The sequence below is a fragment of the Athalia rosae genome, chromosome 2 (assembly GCF_917208135.1).
Source record: "Athalia rosae chromosome 2, iyAthRosa1.1, whole genome shotgun sequence".
Classification (NCBI taxonomy): Eukaryota; Metazoa; Arthropoda; class Insecta; order Hymenoptera; family Athaliidae; genus Athalia; species Athalia rosae.
In genome coordinates, this window is record NC_064027.1 from 29038667 (window position 1) to 29056276 (window position 17610).

Here is a 17610-nt window from a genome sequence, read left to right on the forward strand (position 1 = left end):
GGCGATGACCTTCTTTACCAAGGCCGATAAAATATTTGTCGAACTAAAGAAAGAAAAAGAAAAATCGATGCATCTCAATATATGATACTTTGATTCGTTGTTTTAAATTGATTTTTACGCGTTCGTACGATCGATCTTCTCTTACCACCGACGCATCATATCCATTCGTTAATTGATCACATGTCTTCGCGTCAACGATTGAAATCAATTGACGGAATTGAACCGTTTGACGTTCGCTGTTCGTCCGTGCAACGTAACGTATCGCCTTTTTATTCTTTTTTTTCTGTCGCGTGCGATCCGACGCATCGGCGGACATCTTCGCGCTACCCCCTGTAAGAGGGGTGAAAAAAAATAACGCCGCTCGAAGGTATCCATGGGTTCGTACTGTAAATGAATAAATGCAGCGAAGTAAATATAAAGTGTACTCGATATCGCGAATGATAATAATAATAACAATAATAATAATGGCGATAGGTAATTAGCAGGTTAATTAACTAAGTGAACGGTACACACGAGGGTGTAGCGACGGGCTCTTTTTCTATCCCGATAAGGTCATGTGTACAGGACTGGCTGGGTATACAATAAACAATAATGCACTGGAAATTGTCAGCTCGGTAGAGCGCGTACGTCGATAAAGTGTGCGAAACATACATTTGTTGAAAGCAAACCATCACCTGGATCTGCTTTTTTCGGATCTCCTAGAAAGCAGTCATTGCCAAGGCAGCATCTGAACTTTGGATCGCTTTCCATCGGGAACATCGTCAACATGGCGACGTCTTCGTCCTTTGCTTTGGCGCGTTTGATCCTTTCCTCGCCAACGGTTTTCGTCTGGAGATTCAGTTTGTTCGCCAATCTATCGCTGAGCGCGTCCGCAGCCATTTTATTCGTTTGTTTACGCATTTGGGTGATATTGCCACTGTATTACAATTATCCAATTTTATTTCTCCCTCTCTCGTTCGTATCTTCACCACCGATCACCTTCGGACGTGTTTCACAAAAAATCCCGAACGATTCCGGCTTCGAAAAGAAACGAAGAAATTCATTCGTAAATCACATTAGACCGTACCCGTGACTTGCATCGAAAAGTGGTAGGTAGGTACTGAAATTGATTTACGGACGAACTTCGTCATTCAAGCTTAACTGACTCCGAGGGTCAACGAAAGTCATTTCGCATGAGATAAAAAAAAAGGGGAAATTTTCATTTCTACGGTAATTAAGTTTTCCGAAGATTTCGACATCCGCATCTACCGTGCCGCGGTCGATTCGAAAATTCTTCCAAGCAAGATGTCCGATAGGAGAAAAAAAAATGATCGACAGGTGGGTCAATTAAAGGCGCTTATATCTCGCCGATAACTTCGTAACGCGAATGATAAGTGAAGCGATAACGATCGACTCTCATATTTCTCCATAGGCTGGCGAAACTTTTCGCAAGAAATTCTTTCGAGAAACGAACCGGTACGACGATAAGAATAAAAATGGGGGAAAAAGAAGAGTGCGCGGAACTGGGGGGGCGGGCGGAGGGAGGATCACCATAAAAACGTTAGGAACCGATCGTTTCCGACGTACGTTATCCGCGGAAACGATTCCGATTAAAAACAGTGCAACAATTGTAAGATAAAAATCCGGATACCGAGTTCTCCGTACGATTGGTATGAAGGCTTACGGACTACTGAGGATAAAACGCTCCAACGACTCCGCTGGAATCACCGACGCCGGTGGCAACTGGCACGCGCAACTGTCATATAGATGCAAAGACTATTACACTCCTACACTTTTACGGGATCATTCTCCGTATACCTCATCTCTCTGCTTTACCTCTATTTCGCCGCGAAGAGTTTATCGACAAATTCACGCCACGAAATAATTATGAATATCAATGAATAAGGGAGACGCTCGACGAGGTCGTTGAGAAAATTTTTTCTCCTATCGAGCGATCTCATTGAATTCATTTCAATTACAGTTATATTTTTATAATCGACAACTCGACGATTATTCAAATTTCATAGATACGAACGATAGAAATATTTGTACGTGTTACATAAGGCCTTTTTTTTCAACTTTTTTTTTTCAACTTTTTTTTTTTTCTTTCAATCCCGTGCGTACAATCCCATCGCCCACAAGATATGTGTAAGTGTCCAAGGATCCATCGGCAATGATGTCACGCAGTCTACTACGAAAAATATATACACAAACTAACCGAATAGCTGACAGCGATAACCAGTTATTTTATTTATTCGATGCTTTTTTTTTTCTTTTTTGTACGTATACGAGGAAAAGTATCGGCCAGTAAATAGAGGAGTAATGCATGCGAAATTTTATTATTAATTGCAAAGGTCAAAGTGCGACCGACGAGTGTAACGAGTCCTCGATTATTCGTAATTAGCTGTACAACTTCTGTCAAGGGGTTGCAAATACATCACAGCGTATTCGCCGTATCGACGAGTACAAAACTTCAGCTCATATGATTTTTCGCTATTTTCCTAACCATCTCGGTTTCGAATCATTCGAGCCTCGCAGGCTACGGTAAAATCGCGTACAGGCATCGCAATCGATAACGATCGCTAACGATCGGCGACTATACATATCGGACTCGTCGAGTGTTCGTCGATATTTCATCCTCCTTCTCGTTTAACCGTGCAAAAAGAACGGGTTTAAGGCCGTAGGATGCACACGTTCTACGACGCCATGTGCGTCACCATATCACTGACCTGTTGGACGCGAAAAAGATCTCTGGTCATCGAACGTTTGACGTTGTACTTGTGTATCTGCATCGATTGACCTTGATCCCTTGGCCTTTGCGTTTCAAAGTTTTGGCCTAGATTTGTTGCACGAGAAGAAAAAACTGTATATATATGTATACAAGTATTACTTGTATTAAATCTCACTCGAAAATGGACTTTGATTGGGCGTGGGCCGTTCGGCAAATTCAAAGACTTGGGTTTGACCCATTAAAGTAAAGTGCAAAATTTCCGCCCCACAAATTGCGTTGTCATTTGCTAAGGTCGCACGTGCACTAAATGACGTTCTCGTACAAATAGACTCGTAATTTTTAGCGGCGCAAAATTCAAAAAAGGACTCTTAGTTTGTTTTTTTTTGTAAAATCCGGAGGTACACCTGTCGCACGATCCTACATACTGGATGCTACATATTTTTAGGTGGGCGGTATTCTCGTTTTTCGAAACCTCCCACGTAGAGGCTAGACTTGAATGAGATGATTTCCGCAGAGTGAATCAGACTTTTTTTTTTTCCTCTTCGCTATTCCTGATATTCGTTGGCGGCTTAACTTCCTACAGTGTTTTGGCGTAGGCCAGGGCCTTCCAATTCTGAATGAACATATACCTACTAGTTTACGTAACGTTTTACTATGTGCTTTTTTTTTTCATCTTCGATTTATTTCCGTTTTTTTCGATTCTACACGGATAATTGTTCATGGTCACGATTGTAAAGTATGGAGGAAAAAAAATTGTTATACTTTTGAAAAAAGGATCTGCATGGAAACCTCAAAGACCGCGATAGTCTGTAGATAAGTCGCTGATATCGATGAATGAAAATCCCACGAATCCGCGCTCCGATCGTTTCGATAAGGTTTCAGAACGAAGTCGAAGGAAAGAACATCCGAGTGTCGTAGCATCGACTTAGTAATTAGTAATTAGCGGGGGTCCGCAAACCGAAAAGGGACAGCAATTATGATCGTCTGGCGCTTGTCTGCTGATTCCCCGAGTTTATTAATAACGAATATTTTGTTACGCACGTCGTACGCACGCTCCCGAAAACTTCGCAAGCGTTGAAAATGTATAAGTTCGTGATTCGGTAAATGATTCATTTCTCAGATCTGGGTCATCTCACTCGGAAAGCCGAGCGGCTCTGTCTTCTGAAGGTCATCGGAGGCCGTCGAATCGGCAAGTCGGAGACAGCGGCGTACAATCATCTCTCGTATCAAATGTCATTTCGATGCCTCTTATCGCGAGAATCGATCGTCGTCGCGTGCGGTTTATCTCGCGAAAAAAATCACCCACATTTTTTTTTTTCATTCCAACAATTATCCAAATAAACAATTATGCAACGACTCGACGAGAGACGTCAAACGCAATTGGTTGTCGGTACCTATTCTTCTCTTCCAGCTTTTTCGCATATAATATACGTTTGAAGAATCATCACGCGGAAATTGCTTTGACAAAAAAATAACTATGGTTATATTCAAATCACATAGGGAGTATCGATTTCGCTCGCTGTATTTATGTATACGTGTCGTCAATTATATCGGTAATTCGAGGCGACGCAAGGTCGGATTTTACAATATTTTTTCTCCTGGCCACCGATCGTCCGTTGTAATCGATTGGCTCGTCGATTTTTGTTTACTTTTTTTTTCATCCTCATTATCGTTTCGGAAATAAGAAGATCCGTTTAGTCGACGTACCTGCACGGAAGATTTCACCGCAGCCATCGCAACGGCTGGCAAATTGAGCGTCGTAGCAATTTCCACAGTAAATTTTGTCGACCTTGCTGCCGAATTGTTTGTCCACCAGTGATACTCTGCACTTGTTGCAGAGGAAGCAGGCCTCGTGCCAATGCTTGTCCTTGTAGGATAGATCCTGAAATAAAAATGGAGAAAAAAATCGATTCAGATAAACGCGTTACGGAAGCGTGAGAATACAGTCTGCGCATCAACAGCTTGACTAAACGCGCGAACTTCGGTCGAAAATAAGAAGAAGAAGAAGAAGAAGAAGAAGAAGAAGAAGATGAAGAGAAAAAAAATGAAAAATTAATTAATCCGCGTCAAGGATCGTTAAAGAAACTTTGAGATGAAATGAATTTCTGTATATATATATATATATATATAGGTGTGAAGCGGAAACACGGTACTCGAGGCATTACAAACAGAGGCGAACACCGAGACAAATGAAACAGTCGCACCGCAAGTGAACGAAGGCGGCTACATCACCGAAGCTATTTCTAGGAATGACTAATTACGAGTCAGTTCACCACCGACCATATTTCAAACGGCACATTGCGCGTTAAAATTATTCAGCGAAACGTTGAAATCTCGCCTCGACTTAATCTCCGGAAGAAATTCGCCCGAGCCCCCCCCCCCCCCCCCCCGCCCCCCGTTATCGATTTCAAAGAGATGCTGGAAACCTGTACGAATCGACTTATCCGTCATATCATTTCGAGATAATGGAAATTTTTCCGACGACCGCGTACCTTGGAATCGATACCGATGATCTTGCTGCACTCCTCGCACCCGTTGGCGAACACGCTCTCGTAACACTTGATGCAGTAGGGGTGTTCGTCCCTCAGGACGTAACGTTGACCCGTCAAGGATTCGTCGCATTGCCAGCAACAGAAGTGGCCGCTGTGCCAGTCCTTGTTCATCGCCCTGGTGAATTCCCCACTGAAAATCAACTGCAACACCATAAATTCAATTTTTATTCATACCGCCATTCGAACGATTCCTGAGCGATTTTAATGGCTCTAAGATACAAATATCGAAGGAACAATCGAATTGAAACTAGAGCCGAACCACTTTCCCCCTCCCCCTCGGGATCGGGACGGTTCAGCTTTCACCTTGCAATTTCCCTCCCCTTTTCCCCACCTTCGCCCTCCCCCCCCCCCCCCTCGCTTAATATTCGCTCGAAGGTTGTATACCGACGGACGTATACCTTATTAAGTATCGGCAGTCATATATGATTCAACGTTTGTATTGGTATAAGGTGATGCGAACAAGGACATCACATCCTTCTAACGATTCATAATGAAATCTGTTACGGACGACCGCTAACTGCAGGGGGTGTCTAAAATGTACCGATTTTCTTCTCTCTTTTTATTTTATTTTTTTTTTTATTCTCTTCTTCTCTTTCTCACAATCAGATCCTTTTCTAGAGGTTGTATCGAGAAATCGAGGGCAATGCGTAATAAAAAGTGATGTATGTATATGTATATGCAAAGTCGAGGAATATGGAGGACGCACACGTGCCTCAAAGGATTAACGTTGGTATTATTGTCGTTGATCGATCGTGATCGAAGTCCTAATTATCGATCGGTCTGAGAAATTCATTTTTTTAATTTTTTTTTGCGCCTCGGACAGGTCCTGCGGGTATTTGTATATTAGATAGGATATAGCAAATATGTACCTTGGATGAGTGCTGTTGTATGTGCTGGCTGGGTTTCTGTATAAATATAACATATATGACGGGCAATGCGGTATTGGTGATAATCAAAGTGATATTTGAATAAGTGTTCGATTGTACGAAGTTCGATTTTCGGGCAGATCGCGATTTCTTGGAGTGCCACGAGATATCCCCGTCGCTCGACGATTGCTTAAATTTTGATGTTTTTCCAGGGGGGAGGAGGGGGGTGGGGTGAGTTTTGAGTCATGTCTTTCGGTCACGAAATATCACCGACGGATTCACACCCCCGATACCGTGCCGGATTAATTTTAGATAACGACGAAACGACGGAGTCGCGTGTCGGGCGATATTGCCCCCGTACGGAATTGGAATCTAATGGGGGAAAAACTCGGAATCGCGGCGAGTTTTCAAGCACGTCAGAAACCGAGTAAGATTTTCCGACTCGGCTAGGGAGTCTTTCGGGGATGAAATTGACGGGGATCGGTGGCACCCAAAGATACGAATTGTAGAGGAAAAGAAAAAAAAAAAAAAGAAAAAAGAAAGAAGAGAAACCGTGACAGTTGACAGTGTTCCACCGTCAGCCAGCACATACTTATCGATGGCGTTGTCGTGGTTGTTCTGGGTGCTGTCAACTTCGGTGATAGTGACCTCGGCGTTCTGGTCGTGACTTTCCCTACGCTTGGTGGTTTTCTTCACTTTGCGAACTTTACGCTCCGTCGTAGTGTACACTACACTGTCTACGTCCGCCATTGTTGTCTGATGGTTAAAACGAAAGTTTTTCGAGCTGATATCGTCGCGTAAAAGCGTCGACGGGGCTTTGCGGATTATCGGCGAGGTGAGTACGCGAAAGAAATGCGGAACGACTTGTGAAATCGGGGATCGAGACGGTCGTCCGGACGGTACTGCGACCCAATAGAGTTTGCGAACTGACTGAAATCTAGGATCCAATCCCTGGTCGTCTCATCATAACCGGGACGCTATTTTCGGCTTCCCGACGACTCCAGAAAAAACCCGCGCGCTCTTCCCCTCCCCCTACTCGTGGACCGCTGCAGTGTGTGCCGGGTGCAACTTTTCTCTATACGCTACCGCGATATCTTTCGCGAAATATACGTATACGTATACGTGTATACGTATACGCCGAATACGCGTCGAATGCTTTAATCGTTTCGTTATTTTTGGAATAACCATCCACCCGGCGGATGCGGCACATCGCCTTATTGTTCGAAATATTCGACGGAAAACCGGGCCAAGCGAATTACGATTTTCCTACGATCGGCCGATCAATGGATATCAACGATAACGAGAGAAGCGCGTTAATCGCGATTAAAATCTTAATTGCACCTGTTTCGTGGTGAAACGACTGCGAGAAATCGGTACAGTAGCCTGTTGTCTCGGAGCCGCTGTACACGCCGCCTCGAGTTCCCGATTTATCGTCCGACGTTAGAAATGCAGACGACAAGACAGAGTCTGGGAATTCGAGGGCCTCGCAAACCCCGTCCGATAAAACTTGGCGAAAACGCGTTTTACGGTGCGGGAATTAAAGAGTTTCGGATAATCCGATGTGATCCAGGTGTAATCTGCTCTTTGACAAATGTCATGGCGTGTCAGACGTGCGGCAGACTCAGCTGCAACTCGAAGTGTTTCGGATTCCCAGATTATCCTAGGAACGTGCATTTCTATTTCGGTGATTCGCCCCGTTGCTACAAACTAGACGAAATCCATGCCCCGTTAAAACGTCTCTACTAGGCACGGGGATTTTTCAATAGTTTGAAAACCGTAAAAATCCTCGATTACTCAACGCCGGATTTTAAACGGCGTCCCTAAAGCTCCTCGAACGTTGTCGCCACGGGGGTTCCCCGTCGGTGGAAAAAGCTCGAAGATTTGTGTACGATCGACGGGGTCGTACGTGTAGGTATACTGGAACCGAGGTGCCGCGATTAAAGTCCGTCGTGAATCTTTCGACTTTCACGACCTTCGAAATATTTTCATTACGCACAGAACGGAGTGAGTCAGACGAGTAATACAAGAAATATTAAACGTTGTCGCTGTCGTAACGCACGACGACAGAATGTGCTAAAAATGAAATAATCTGCACCCGCGGTGCTTGCGTAGCTGTTATATTTTACCGAATTGCATATAGCTTTTTTAAATAAATTCTCCGACGGGGTACGGAGACGAGAATAATTTTTACTTCATGCGCACCGAATCCTTCGTCTCGATCGGCGAAATCGCTTGAGTAATTCATCTCAATTATTCGAAGGGGGCAACGAAGTTTTTTCCCGAAAAACGACCTCATCGAAGTTACCTTCAACGCCGTGTAAATATCGGGCGCGTAACTCGACCCGACGGATGACATTTGTCTCTTCGTTGCCGCCATTTCGTTGTTTTTTTTTTTTCTGTCGTTTATTAATTTCTCATCGTGCGAATCTTCCACCTGGAAAAGCATGCGATCTCTATCGTTCGTCGAGCCTCTCGGAATTCACGGGGACGTACGAGAAGATGATTTTGAGAGCTTGCCAAGCAGGTGGTTCACGAGACATTATTCGAGCGAACGAATGGAAGGAACGGCGCGAGGCGTCGCCACAGAAAATAGAATCGTGAAATAAATAAAGAATCGGTCAACGGGGAATGTAGGACGGATTTTTCCGCACATCACCAATGAACGCCGTTTCCGCGGCTAACGAAATATTCTAGAACGCGCGATGAGGTGGGTAAATTATTACGTTTTCTCTCCGTCCGGCCCTATAGAACAACGTGTGCGTGCGTGTGTGTGTGTGTGTATCAGAAATAGAGTCTTCGGAGTACGAGGGGGAGGGAAAAAGGAAAAATGAAAATTGAAAAAATAACAAAATATAAGGAAAATCGACTCCAGCCGCGACGTCGCTCGAGGTATTAAGTTTCGATTCCTCTTCCCGTTCTCATGACTCTGACCCGCGTTCTTCGTGCAACGGCTACGGGAACCAGTGCCCGCAGTTCGGTCTCACGGTCCCCCGCGTCATGCGATCCGTCGATTGCGTCGATCGAATCGTCGAAACACGTTCGAACGATACGGCGAATCCCGATGCCACCGGACGTGCGAATATTGCGAGAAACTTTCGCGAAACGTGGTTATCCAACCAACCCCCGCTGACGAGGTGCCGAGGTGAAGCGAGCCTCGGCAACGCCGGTGAAAATATTGCGGAGGAGGGTAGGAGTTGACGTTCGATATTTCGGGCGAATCTGATCCGAGCACACGGCACCAAAGCCGCCGACACGGTCTGCCGATGGAGCCACGCGAATGCAAAACGTTTTGTAACGCTGAGGCGCCTCGATAAATTTCCGATGTTTACAAAGTCCCGTTCTTTACAGTCGGTGGAAATTACACATCGTACGATCGGCGATCCGAGTGATCGAATTCCGCGACACGCGCTCCTGATGTTTTTTTTTTTTTTGTTTGTTTTTTCTCCCAGAAAATAATCCTACTACGCGATTCGGTGTATACGTATACTACGTTTCCTTGATTGGGACAAATTTTTACCCAGAAGGCTTTGTCCGGCCCGGTTTCCGGCGGGGATCGCTCGATCGGATTCGTGGGGGTTCCGGGATCCGTGTCCCCGAATTCCTCGTCGATCAGCTCGTCGAGTATTTCCGATTGGCTCTTCAGGAGCGGGGGTTTTTCGCCCCTCGAAACGTCGGAATCTCCGTCGGCGCTATCGCCCTCCGATTTCTCGACGTTGAAATCCTGCTGGAGAACGTCCTTGACGTTCTCGTAATCCCCGCGGTCGGCCTCCTCGAAGCTGGATATTCTCACCGGTCGCTTGAAATCGCGAGGCTTCTCGACGCACGGTGCGACCTTCTTCACCCAAACAACGTTCGCCGCGGACTCCTCGTTACGATCGTCGATCGATTTTCCCCGTCTTTTCTGCCTGAAAGTTTTCCTCATCGCGCTGGCCCTGGACAACGTGTCTCTCCGGCTTTCCGAAAGCCCCACGGATATCCCGTTACGATCCCCGAAGAATTCCTCGTCCGGAAGATGTTCTTCGAAACTGGTCTGTACGGATACGCTTCTTCCGCGTTCGGAAATCGATCGATCGCTGTCCGGCGGCGAGGTGTTCGTCGAACCGTCGCGAGTCCAGGCAAACTTTACAGTTTGAACGGAGATGTCGGTTTTCCGCCTCTCCGGATCTCTGCTACGCTTCGATTTCTTGGCGTTCAGATTTTCCGCCGACTTACTCACTTCCGTGGTCCTAGCTCTGAAACGCGAGGACTTCCGCCCCGTCGTCGTTCCCGACTTCTTCGGGGGCTTCGGCGAACCGTCAGCGCCGAAATTTTCGGGGTCTTCGAAGAGGTCCGGCGAACGCCCGGAAACGCTCTTCGCCTCTTTCGAGGAAGGCTCGAGTTTCGATTCGCCGAAGGACGAGGACGCGGGGCGACCGGCGACCGGTAGATTGTCGAAGGATTTCCTCGTCGGCAGTTCGTTGCCGGAATCGTCGTCGAACGAATTTTTCCTGTCGCTCGATGCGCTCGACGAGGATCGGGACCTCCTCCGGGCGTCCTCCGACGAAGGAGCGAACGGTATCGGGGTCGGGATTCTTTCGTACTTCGTGGGCGCCGGCGCCAGCGAGTGGCTCGTCAACGGCGATCGAATCCCCTCGCGATCGGCCCCGTTGGAATCGTCGAATCCGCGGTAGGATTCGAAGTTCCATTCGTCGCTCGGATCGAAATCGTTCAGGCTGAGTCTGGAGTCCGGTCTGGAGCGGCCTAAAATGTCGTCGGTACTGCAGTCGGACAACGTGCTCTCGTCGAAGTGCTTGTCCACGGATCTTAGCTCGCTTCGAACTTTCAGGCTGTACTCGTGGAGGTTCTCCAGCTTGTGTCTGACGCTCTTCGGCCATCCGATGGCCGCGCTGTGGCTGTAGGTGCAAAGAGAATTCGCTGAGCTGTGTCGCTCCGAAGTTTCCGCGTGGTACGACAGGCAGGGCGCCGCCGGTCCCAACGTCGGTGTCAGACCGTTGGAAACGTGACGGTAACAGGCGAACAGTTCGAGGACTCCGACGCAGCCGACCAATATCGACACGAGGAGTCCCATTTCGGTGGTATTTCGACGTGGGGATTCTAGAGTTCAAACCTGCGCTTCGAACTATAGGGTGACAACGGCGGGTGTTCGTCGATCATATTTTCAAGGAGACGAGGAACGGTGAAACGGATCGACTCGCGTTTGCATCGAGACGTGGCGAACGTACGTCGTCCGACCGTAGGCGGTTAGACGATTTATCTATTTATCCTATTTTCGTTTAGCTTTTCGCCGACTGTTCCAGGTGGAGGGGATGGAGAGCGGGTCCAGTTGAGGATGCTGCCCCAGCCGTAGATTCTTCGACCGTTTCGACGTTCAGTTGTCATCAGACATCTGGAGGCGTTGGAGGTTCTCGCATTCGTATCGTCTCTGATTTTCGCACCACTTGGGGGACGACGATATTTGACATCTTCCGACGAACCGTCCAACGTCGCTTCCTCTCCCCCTCGATTGTCCCGATTGCAAATCGATCGATCGTTCTCGATTATCGTATATATTATGATTGTTCCATTTTTTACTTGTCGGTCGGGGGCCGTTTGAGCGCGTTTACGTTAAGATTGAAAATCGGTTCCATCGTTAGGATCGGAGGCGGAATTTAGCTACCATTAGCGTTCTCCGTCGCAACGCACCACGAGATCGACGTTCCGAATCGCGCGAGTCATACCGATCGTAACGTCACAAAAAATTGCTCGAGCCCTGCACGGAGTGGGCCGTTGCACCCCCGCACTGGAGCGAACACGCGTCTCTCTCGTATACTCTTTCGAAAACTTCACCCCGTCAATTTAGCGATTGTCCATTATCCATCCTGACGGAGGGCGACTAGTACACTGTTTTATTTTATGCCAGCAAAGCCCGAGGGCGATACGTTTGGCGTTTAACCGTTTTACTGGTTGGTCGCCTCGCCACGCGACAGCTAACGTCTAAAGTTAGCACGAAAGTCCCTGGACGCGGATCGTGTCCTTAATGTACTCATCGATGGCAACGTTATAATCTTTAGGCGTATTTTGGCTTGTTCGTATTTTGGCACAGGCGAGATAATCGGCCCTCGGTTAACGCCGGATCGAGGTGGATCGGCGCGCGTACTACGACGTCGCTCGTAACCCTCGAACCCTCGATTGCGCTCACGCAAAATTTTCACCCGCATTCCTCCCAATCGTCGCGCCGCTAGACAGAAACGAAGATCGATCGTTGTGATTCTGGTTCCGGAGCAGCGCTCGACTTCCGTTCGAGTTGCCCGACTTCGTTCATAATTCTTGCATCTTTTTCAGAGAACTGTAACCAGACCTCAGCCCCTATCAATCGCTATCAAAGGTTGCGCGCCGCCGTTGGATGTTTGGCACGGTTGTTATTGGGAGCTAAGATGCCTCTCGCTCTTGTTTTATTTCCGTAGCTAATTTATTGTTGTTCGGATTACCTCATCGCCCCTGACGTCACGGGAATCTTTGATACCGGCTTTTGCGCGCGGTGCAACTAGCTGGACGGAGTCCAAAAATTATCAAAATTTCAAGCTCTCCGCGGAGCCTATTGAACTTTGACGCGTTATTTTTAAGACACTCGACGCCCTCGAGCCGCCGATGAAACGAACCGAAGCGAATCGATCGATCGAAAAACCGATAGAGATATAGTCGAATCGCTCGTCTCCCTCGCCGGTCAGATCATCATTTTTTCTTCTCTCTCGGCGAGAAAAAAATAATCTCCGCCCGTACGCGACGCGGGGTGCAGCTCGTCGCCCACGGTACCGCAATCGGCGCACCGCCGCCGCCGCCGCCGCCGCCACCGCGCGTCCGAGACGAACCGGCGTACAACGTCGCGGTGAATAATATATAATTGGTTGTAAACAAGAGTGTTTTGCATTTTACTGCCAAAGGTCCAATTAATCGAAGATCGGAATTAGCCGGCGTAGCCTCGTCGCGCCGAGGTTCTTCAGAAAAATTCTTTCGAGCGAGTAGGGCGGAACAATGCCAAAGCTATTTTCGCCAATGACCGAACCTTGCGTTAGTGCGAGCGTATTATTCTCGCCGTTCGTTCGGCCGAGAATCGCGTATTTGTAATTTTATACGATGCCACGGTCAACCGCATCGCCCCGCACGTCGCTATACTGCATACTATGCGCGCTTCTCGTTGGATCGGCGGACCGCGCGACGAAGGGAAAATCGGTTATCGATACCGTCGAGAAATCCAAAAACTGCATCGCGTCCGGTCGCACGTGCGGCCAACGACGTGAGAAATTCGCTCGATTTTTTTCCCCCTTTACAGTTTCGATTTCTGCAGTCAGCTCTGTAGTCGCGCATCGCCCGTGTTGTACCACGAGTCCAAAAATGGGTCGACCACCCGATGACGTTACCGCCGACACCTTCGTCTCGATCGCGTTTTCGGTATATCGGGTGTCTACGCATGCGCCGGTCAATTATACACCGCCGCACGAGCACCAGGAGTCACCGGTACTCGCGAATGAATGTCGGTCCGGAAAACGCTTCGGATCGTACCGACGATTTTCATCACACCGCGACGATCGTCGCCAAAAAGGACGTCCCCTTCTTCGACCTCTTCGATGGGGATATCTCGCGGTTTCCGAGCCGACGAAAAAAAATGGGGCAGTTTAAGGGCGAAACACGGAAGACGGGCCCCGCTCGGGCTTTGGCAAAGGAAAATGGTCAAGTGCAAAGACCCGGCGAAAATGCGAGGCGTCCGAGGCGCGTAACCTTTCGCCCGCACGTCGACGTTCTCTGAATTACCGCGAGGTCGTTGGTTGCTCGACGATGGATCGTTAGGCGAGTGTAACGTTGGATTTCGACGGTCGATCGATTCCGTTGAACGGAAAATTAATTTCGCGCGAAGTTCGAGGGTTTTTTCGGGGCGCGAACCAGTCGACGATTGCCCCAATCTCGGTAACAAATTGCGTTGAATACCGCCGACCCGAATCGCCTAATTAGCCGGATCGGGCAGATTACCAAAATTCTAACAACGCTAAGGGATGTAGTCCGCCGCGATCTTCGAGAACCGTCAGATGTACTCTCTCTCTGGCGTTGTTGTTGTACCCGGTGACATTTCCGACCTAAATTCATCCATTCATCTTGGGATTGCAAAATCGCAGTCTATTTCGAATATGTTCTCTCGGGCGTTTCGATATCGCGGCGTCGGTCCACTTTCCGCGAAACGGAGACGCCCCGCCGTCCCTCGTACCCGACGTTCCTCCGCACGTATTACACGCCGTCGCTCGCTCGCTCGCCGTCTGCGCCCTACCACTTCTTGGGCTCGCGTGCAAAATCTCGAGGAATCGCGTTAAATGCGTGCGTTCGCCGTTCGGCGTATATAGGTATTTACAAGCGAATCCGAACACATGGAAACAACGTACAGGCTGACAAAATTATACGTCTATCATAGCGAATAAAATACGAGAACGGATGTTCCTCGACGAGGCGTCGCGACGCCCCCTGCTTTGAGCTCCGCGACGAGAAACCGCGTGCGCCGATCCGACGTGATGGATACTCGTTAGTGGTCCGAAACGGCTCCTGCGGAGGCTCGAATTTTCGAAAAAATTTTCACTTCCGCTCGCTGGTCGACTCAAAGGATGTTCGCCATTTTCTTTTCAGCGTATCGTGGAACGATCTTTCGAAAAAAGAAAAAAAAAAAAAAAACACTCTTCGTAACGAGAGATGAGAAGAGCGAAGAATCGAAGGTTGTCACCTCCGTGAAAACACGTCAACTTCGAAGAGCTGGGAGAAGAAAAAAAAAAAGAGAACGAACGAAGTCAAACTCGCGAATATTATCCTAACGAGTTCTTTTTTTAACAAGCAGAGATTCGGATGCCTGATAAGACTTGAATTTGGTTCGTCGGGGTTGACTTGGCCCTAATAAAAGACGCTAAGAACGAACTCTGAACACGCCGTCTTAGCGATGAGAACTTTGGCAGTGGACAGAGCGATCTTTAGCACCTTGAAGAAATATAATTTCTCTCGTGTATTTCATTGATTACATAAGCGTATTAAAATGACGCGACTTGAATTCATTCCAATCAAAGTAGCCAAAAATCGTAGCCGCAAATCCACTCTGTATAGAAATCTCTTTCATCTTGTTGAAGTAGAAAAAAAAAAAAAATTCCAAAAAATATACGTTCTGAACGAGAGCCAGATTACTTGAACCACACGCTTATTATCCGATCGCGGACGAGTATTTTTTTACCACGTAATACGTGACGCGGTGGTGGTGGTGGTGGTGGTGGTGATACGTTGTAAACAGTTACACATTTTTACGACTTTCAGCTGGGGAGTTTTCAGAAATAAAAAGAAAGAAAGAAAGAAAGAAAAAAACAAAAAAAAAATCTGTGAGAAGCCGTGCCGTACAATTCCGTTGTTTTGATATTTATCGCTTAAAAGTGCCAGAACTGATCGCAAGCCAAGAAGATTTCAAATTTCGCTAGATGTAAGCTACCAGGATGAATGGGATTATTCGGAGCAACGGTTTCGAACGTAGCGAAGAACAAATTGGTGCCGATTCCGGAAAAGGGATTCACAATGATCGACCGGATCGGAGGATGTTATAAAAGATTTTGCGGAAATTCTCCGACTCTCCTCTGGCACAATCCGCACGCAAAATTATCCCATGACTTCCGAAGATCTATTTCCGTGAATCTAAATAAAGCCGTAGGCGACCCAGTTTCTTCGCCCTGTAACCCTACACACACCATTCTTTCTCCGACTCTCACCCGCCTCTCGAAAACGTCGTAATTATTATCAATCCGTGACATTTTATTCCCGTGGTTTCTTCGGCAATCTCTGCGGGTTCTCCGATATTCGCTACGCGAGGGTACAGCCGACCTTAACTCGCCTTATCCAAATTTAATTTCGTCGAGATTCTTTACCTAACTCAATTTAAGGTAGCCGTAACAGCCTGGTACGTCGTTACGATTTTTATCTGACATTTCACGCGCCTCTTCCGGCTGACATTTCGATCTCGTTTGACGTCACGACACATTCAATCCGTCACCGAAAGGACATCCGTGACGAAGTCGGAGAGTCCGTTGCGTAACGTGATCAAACCCCCTTACGGTTAGAAATGGTATGTAGAGCGGAGTAGAGAACGTAGCGGAATCGCCAAAGTTTTCCCGAATCTCGTGGGTCGAGGAATTCTGGATTTTGTTAAAAAAAAAAAAACAATCAAATTTATTTCAGTCCTCGAAAGACGAGAATCGAATGACCGTTAGTTTGCGTTACATCAGATATAGGAACGAGGATGAATAATTGAAAGGGATTAACAGGCTATCGCCACGAGGTGGTCATTTATGTTACTTTACGTGATGTATACCGTAATGTACCAGAAATTGCGAGACGAAGCACCTGGATTACAGATTATTAAACGATGCGGTAAACGTTCGCCCTGCGGTCTACCGCGTTCTTCCAAGTGTGACGAAGCCGAACTAACTGCGAATTTTTTCAAAATCCCTCCAGATATACTCATAAAATCCCCTACTAAACACCAGCGTGCAGACCAAGTGAGCTTATAAATTTCCATAATTTCGTCAGATGGTTCGAATTCTAGATCGGGATATCATCAACGGGGATGGATATTTTTGGCTCGAAGGTTTCTATGATTAGATTCGGAAGAGGTGGACCATCAACTCAAAAAGTTCCGCTTCTTCGAGATCGGTAAGGAAAATTCTTTTTCTTTTTGTTGGTATTTTTTTTTTTTTCAATTTTCTCTCATTGCATACGCGCGACTTTTGTGCACCCGATTCAGCGAAATAGCCGCAATCATCACTTATCGAAGATTATGCCTGCCTTGAACGAGTATTTGGGTCAATGCATGGTTCAGATTCTCTGACGTATCGTCCCTGTGCTCGCGAGTTACGATTCCGTATGCCGCCGCAAAAGCAATGCCACTCCATAAAAATTGCTTACGAAACGAGGTGGTGAGCCTTCGAAAGAAATCAGGCCTTATACCGTGGTGTCCGACTCCTTCTACGGACAAAGTACAAACCGGCTGTACCTACTCTCGTGTCTCCGTTTATAATCGAGTATAAACTCCGGTTCGATATCTGCGCTCATTTGAGGAGCTTTCGCTATTTTTTTCGCATCGGGATTCGGGATGGGAAATTACAATGTCGGATCTTGAAATTTTTCTCCCGTCGAGTCTGGGTCGTTTTTTTCCTTCGCGCGTTCTTATCGTTAGCGGGGGTTGAAGGAGAAAACGTTTACCGGCGGAAGTAGATTTACGCCAGTAAAGCAGGGATCTGTTTTCATCCGGCAATTTCCAGAGAGTGTTGAGCTTTCGGTGGTAAGGATAAAATTCTACTCGCTGGTTGACGGACGCCGGTAAAACAGAATTCGAAAATTCGCAACGCTCGATAGTCGGTTGGTATTTTTCGTACCCTGAACCGCGAACCACTTGTTGATCGACAATTTTTTTCACGCTACGCGTACCGCGAATCGA

At 47.2% G+C, this 17610-nt stretch overlaps 1 protein-coding gene across 7 annotated transcripts in view; it reads right to left on the bottom strand.

Annotated features, from left to right (window-relative positions):
- LOC105693146 (four and a half LIM domains protein 2) overlaps window positions 1-17610 on the bottom strand; it is an 84154-nt gene that overhangs the window by 7222 nt on the left and 59322 nt on the right. For 3 of the 7 annotated variants that reach the window (XM_020856450.2, XM_020856449.2, XM_048649422.1), the window contains 2 exons: window positions 5203-5403; window positions 4418-4592 (listed from right to left, as the gene is read on the bottom strand). In XM_020856450.2, coding sequence (XP_020712109.1) covers window positions 4418-4592; window positions 5203-5403 — 376 coding nt within the window. Of the gene's footprint in view, window positions 1-674; window positions 1506-1630; window positions 1760-4417; window positions 4593-5202; window positions 5404-6131; window positions 6309-6720; window positions 7092-17610 lie in introns of those variants that run through there. The other 4 variants (XM_012412869.3, XM_048649423.1, XM_020856451.2 and 1 more) reach the window with 4 other exon arrangements.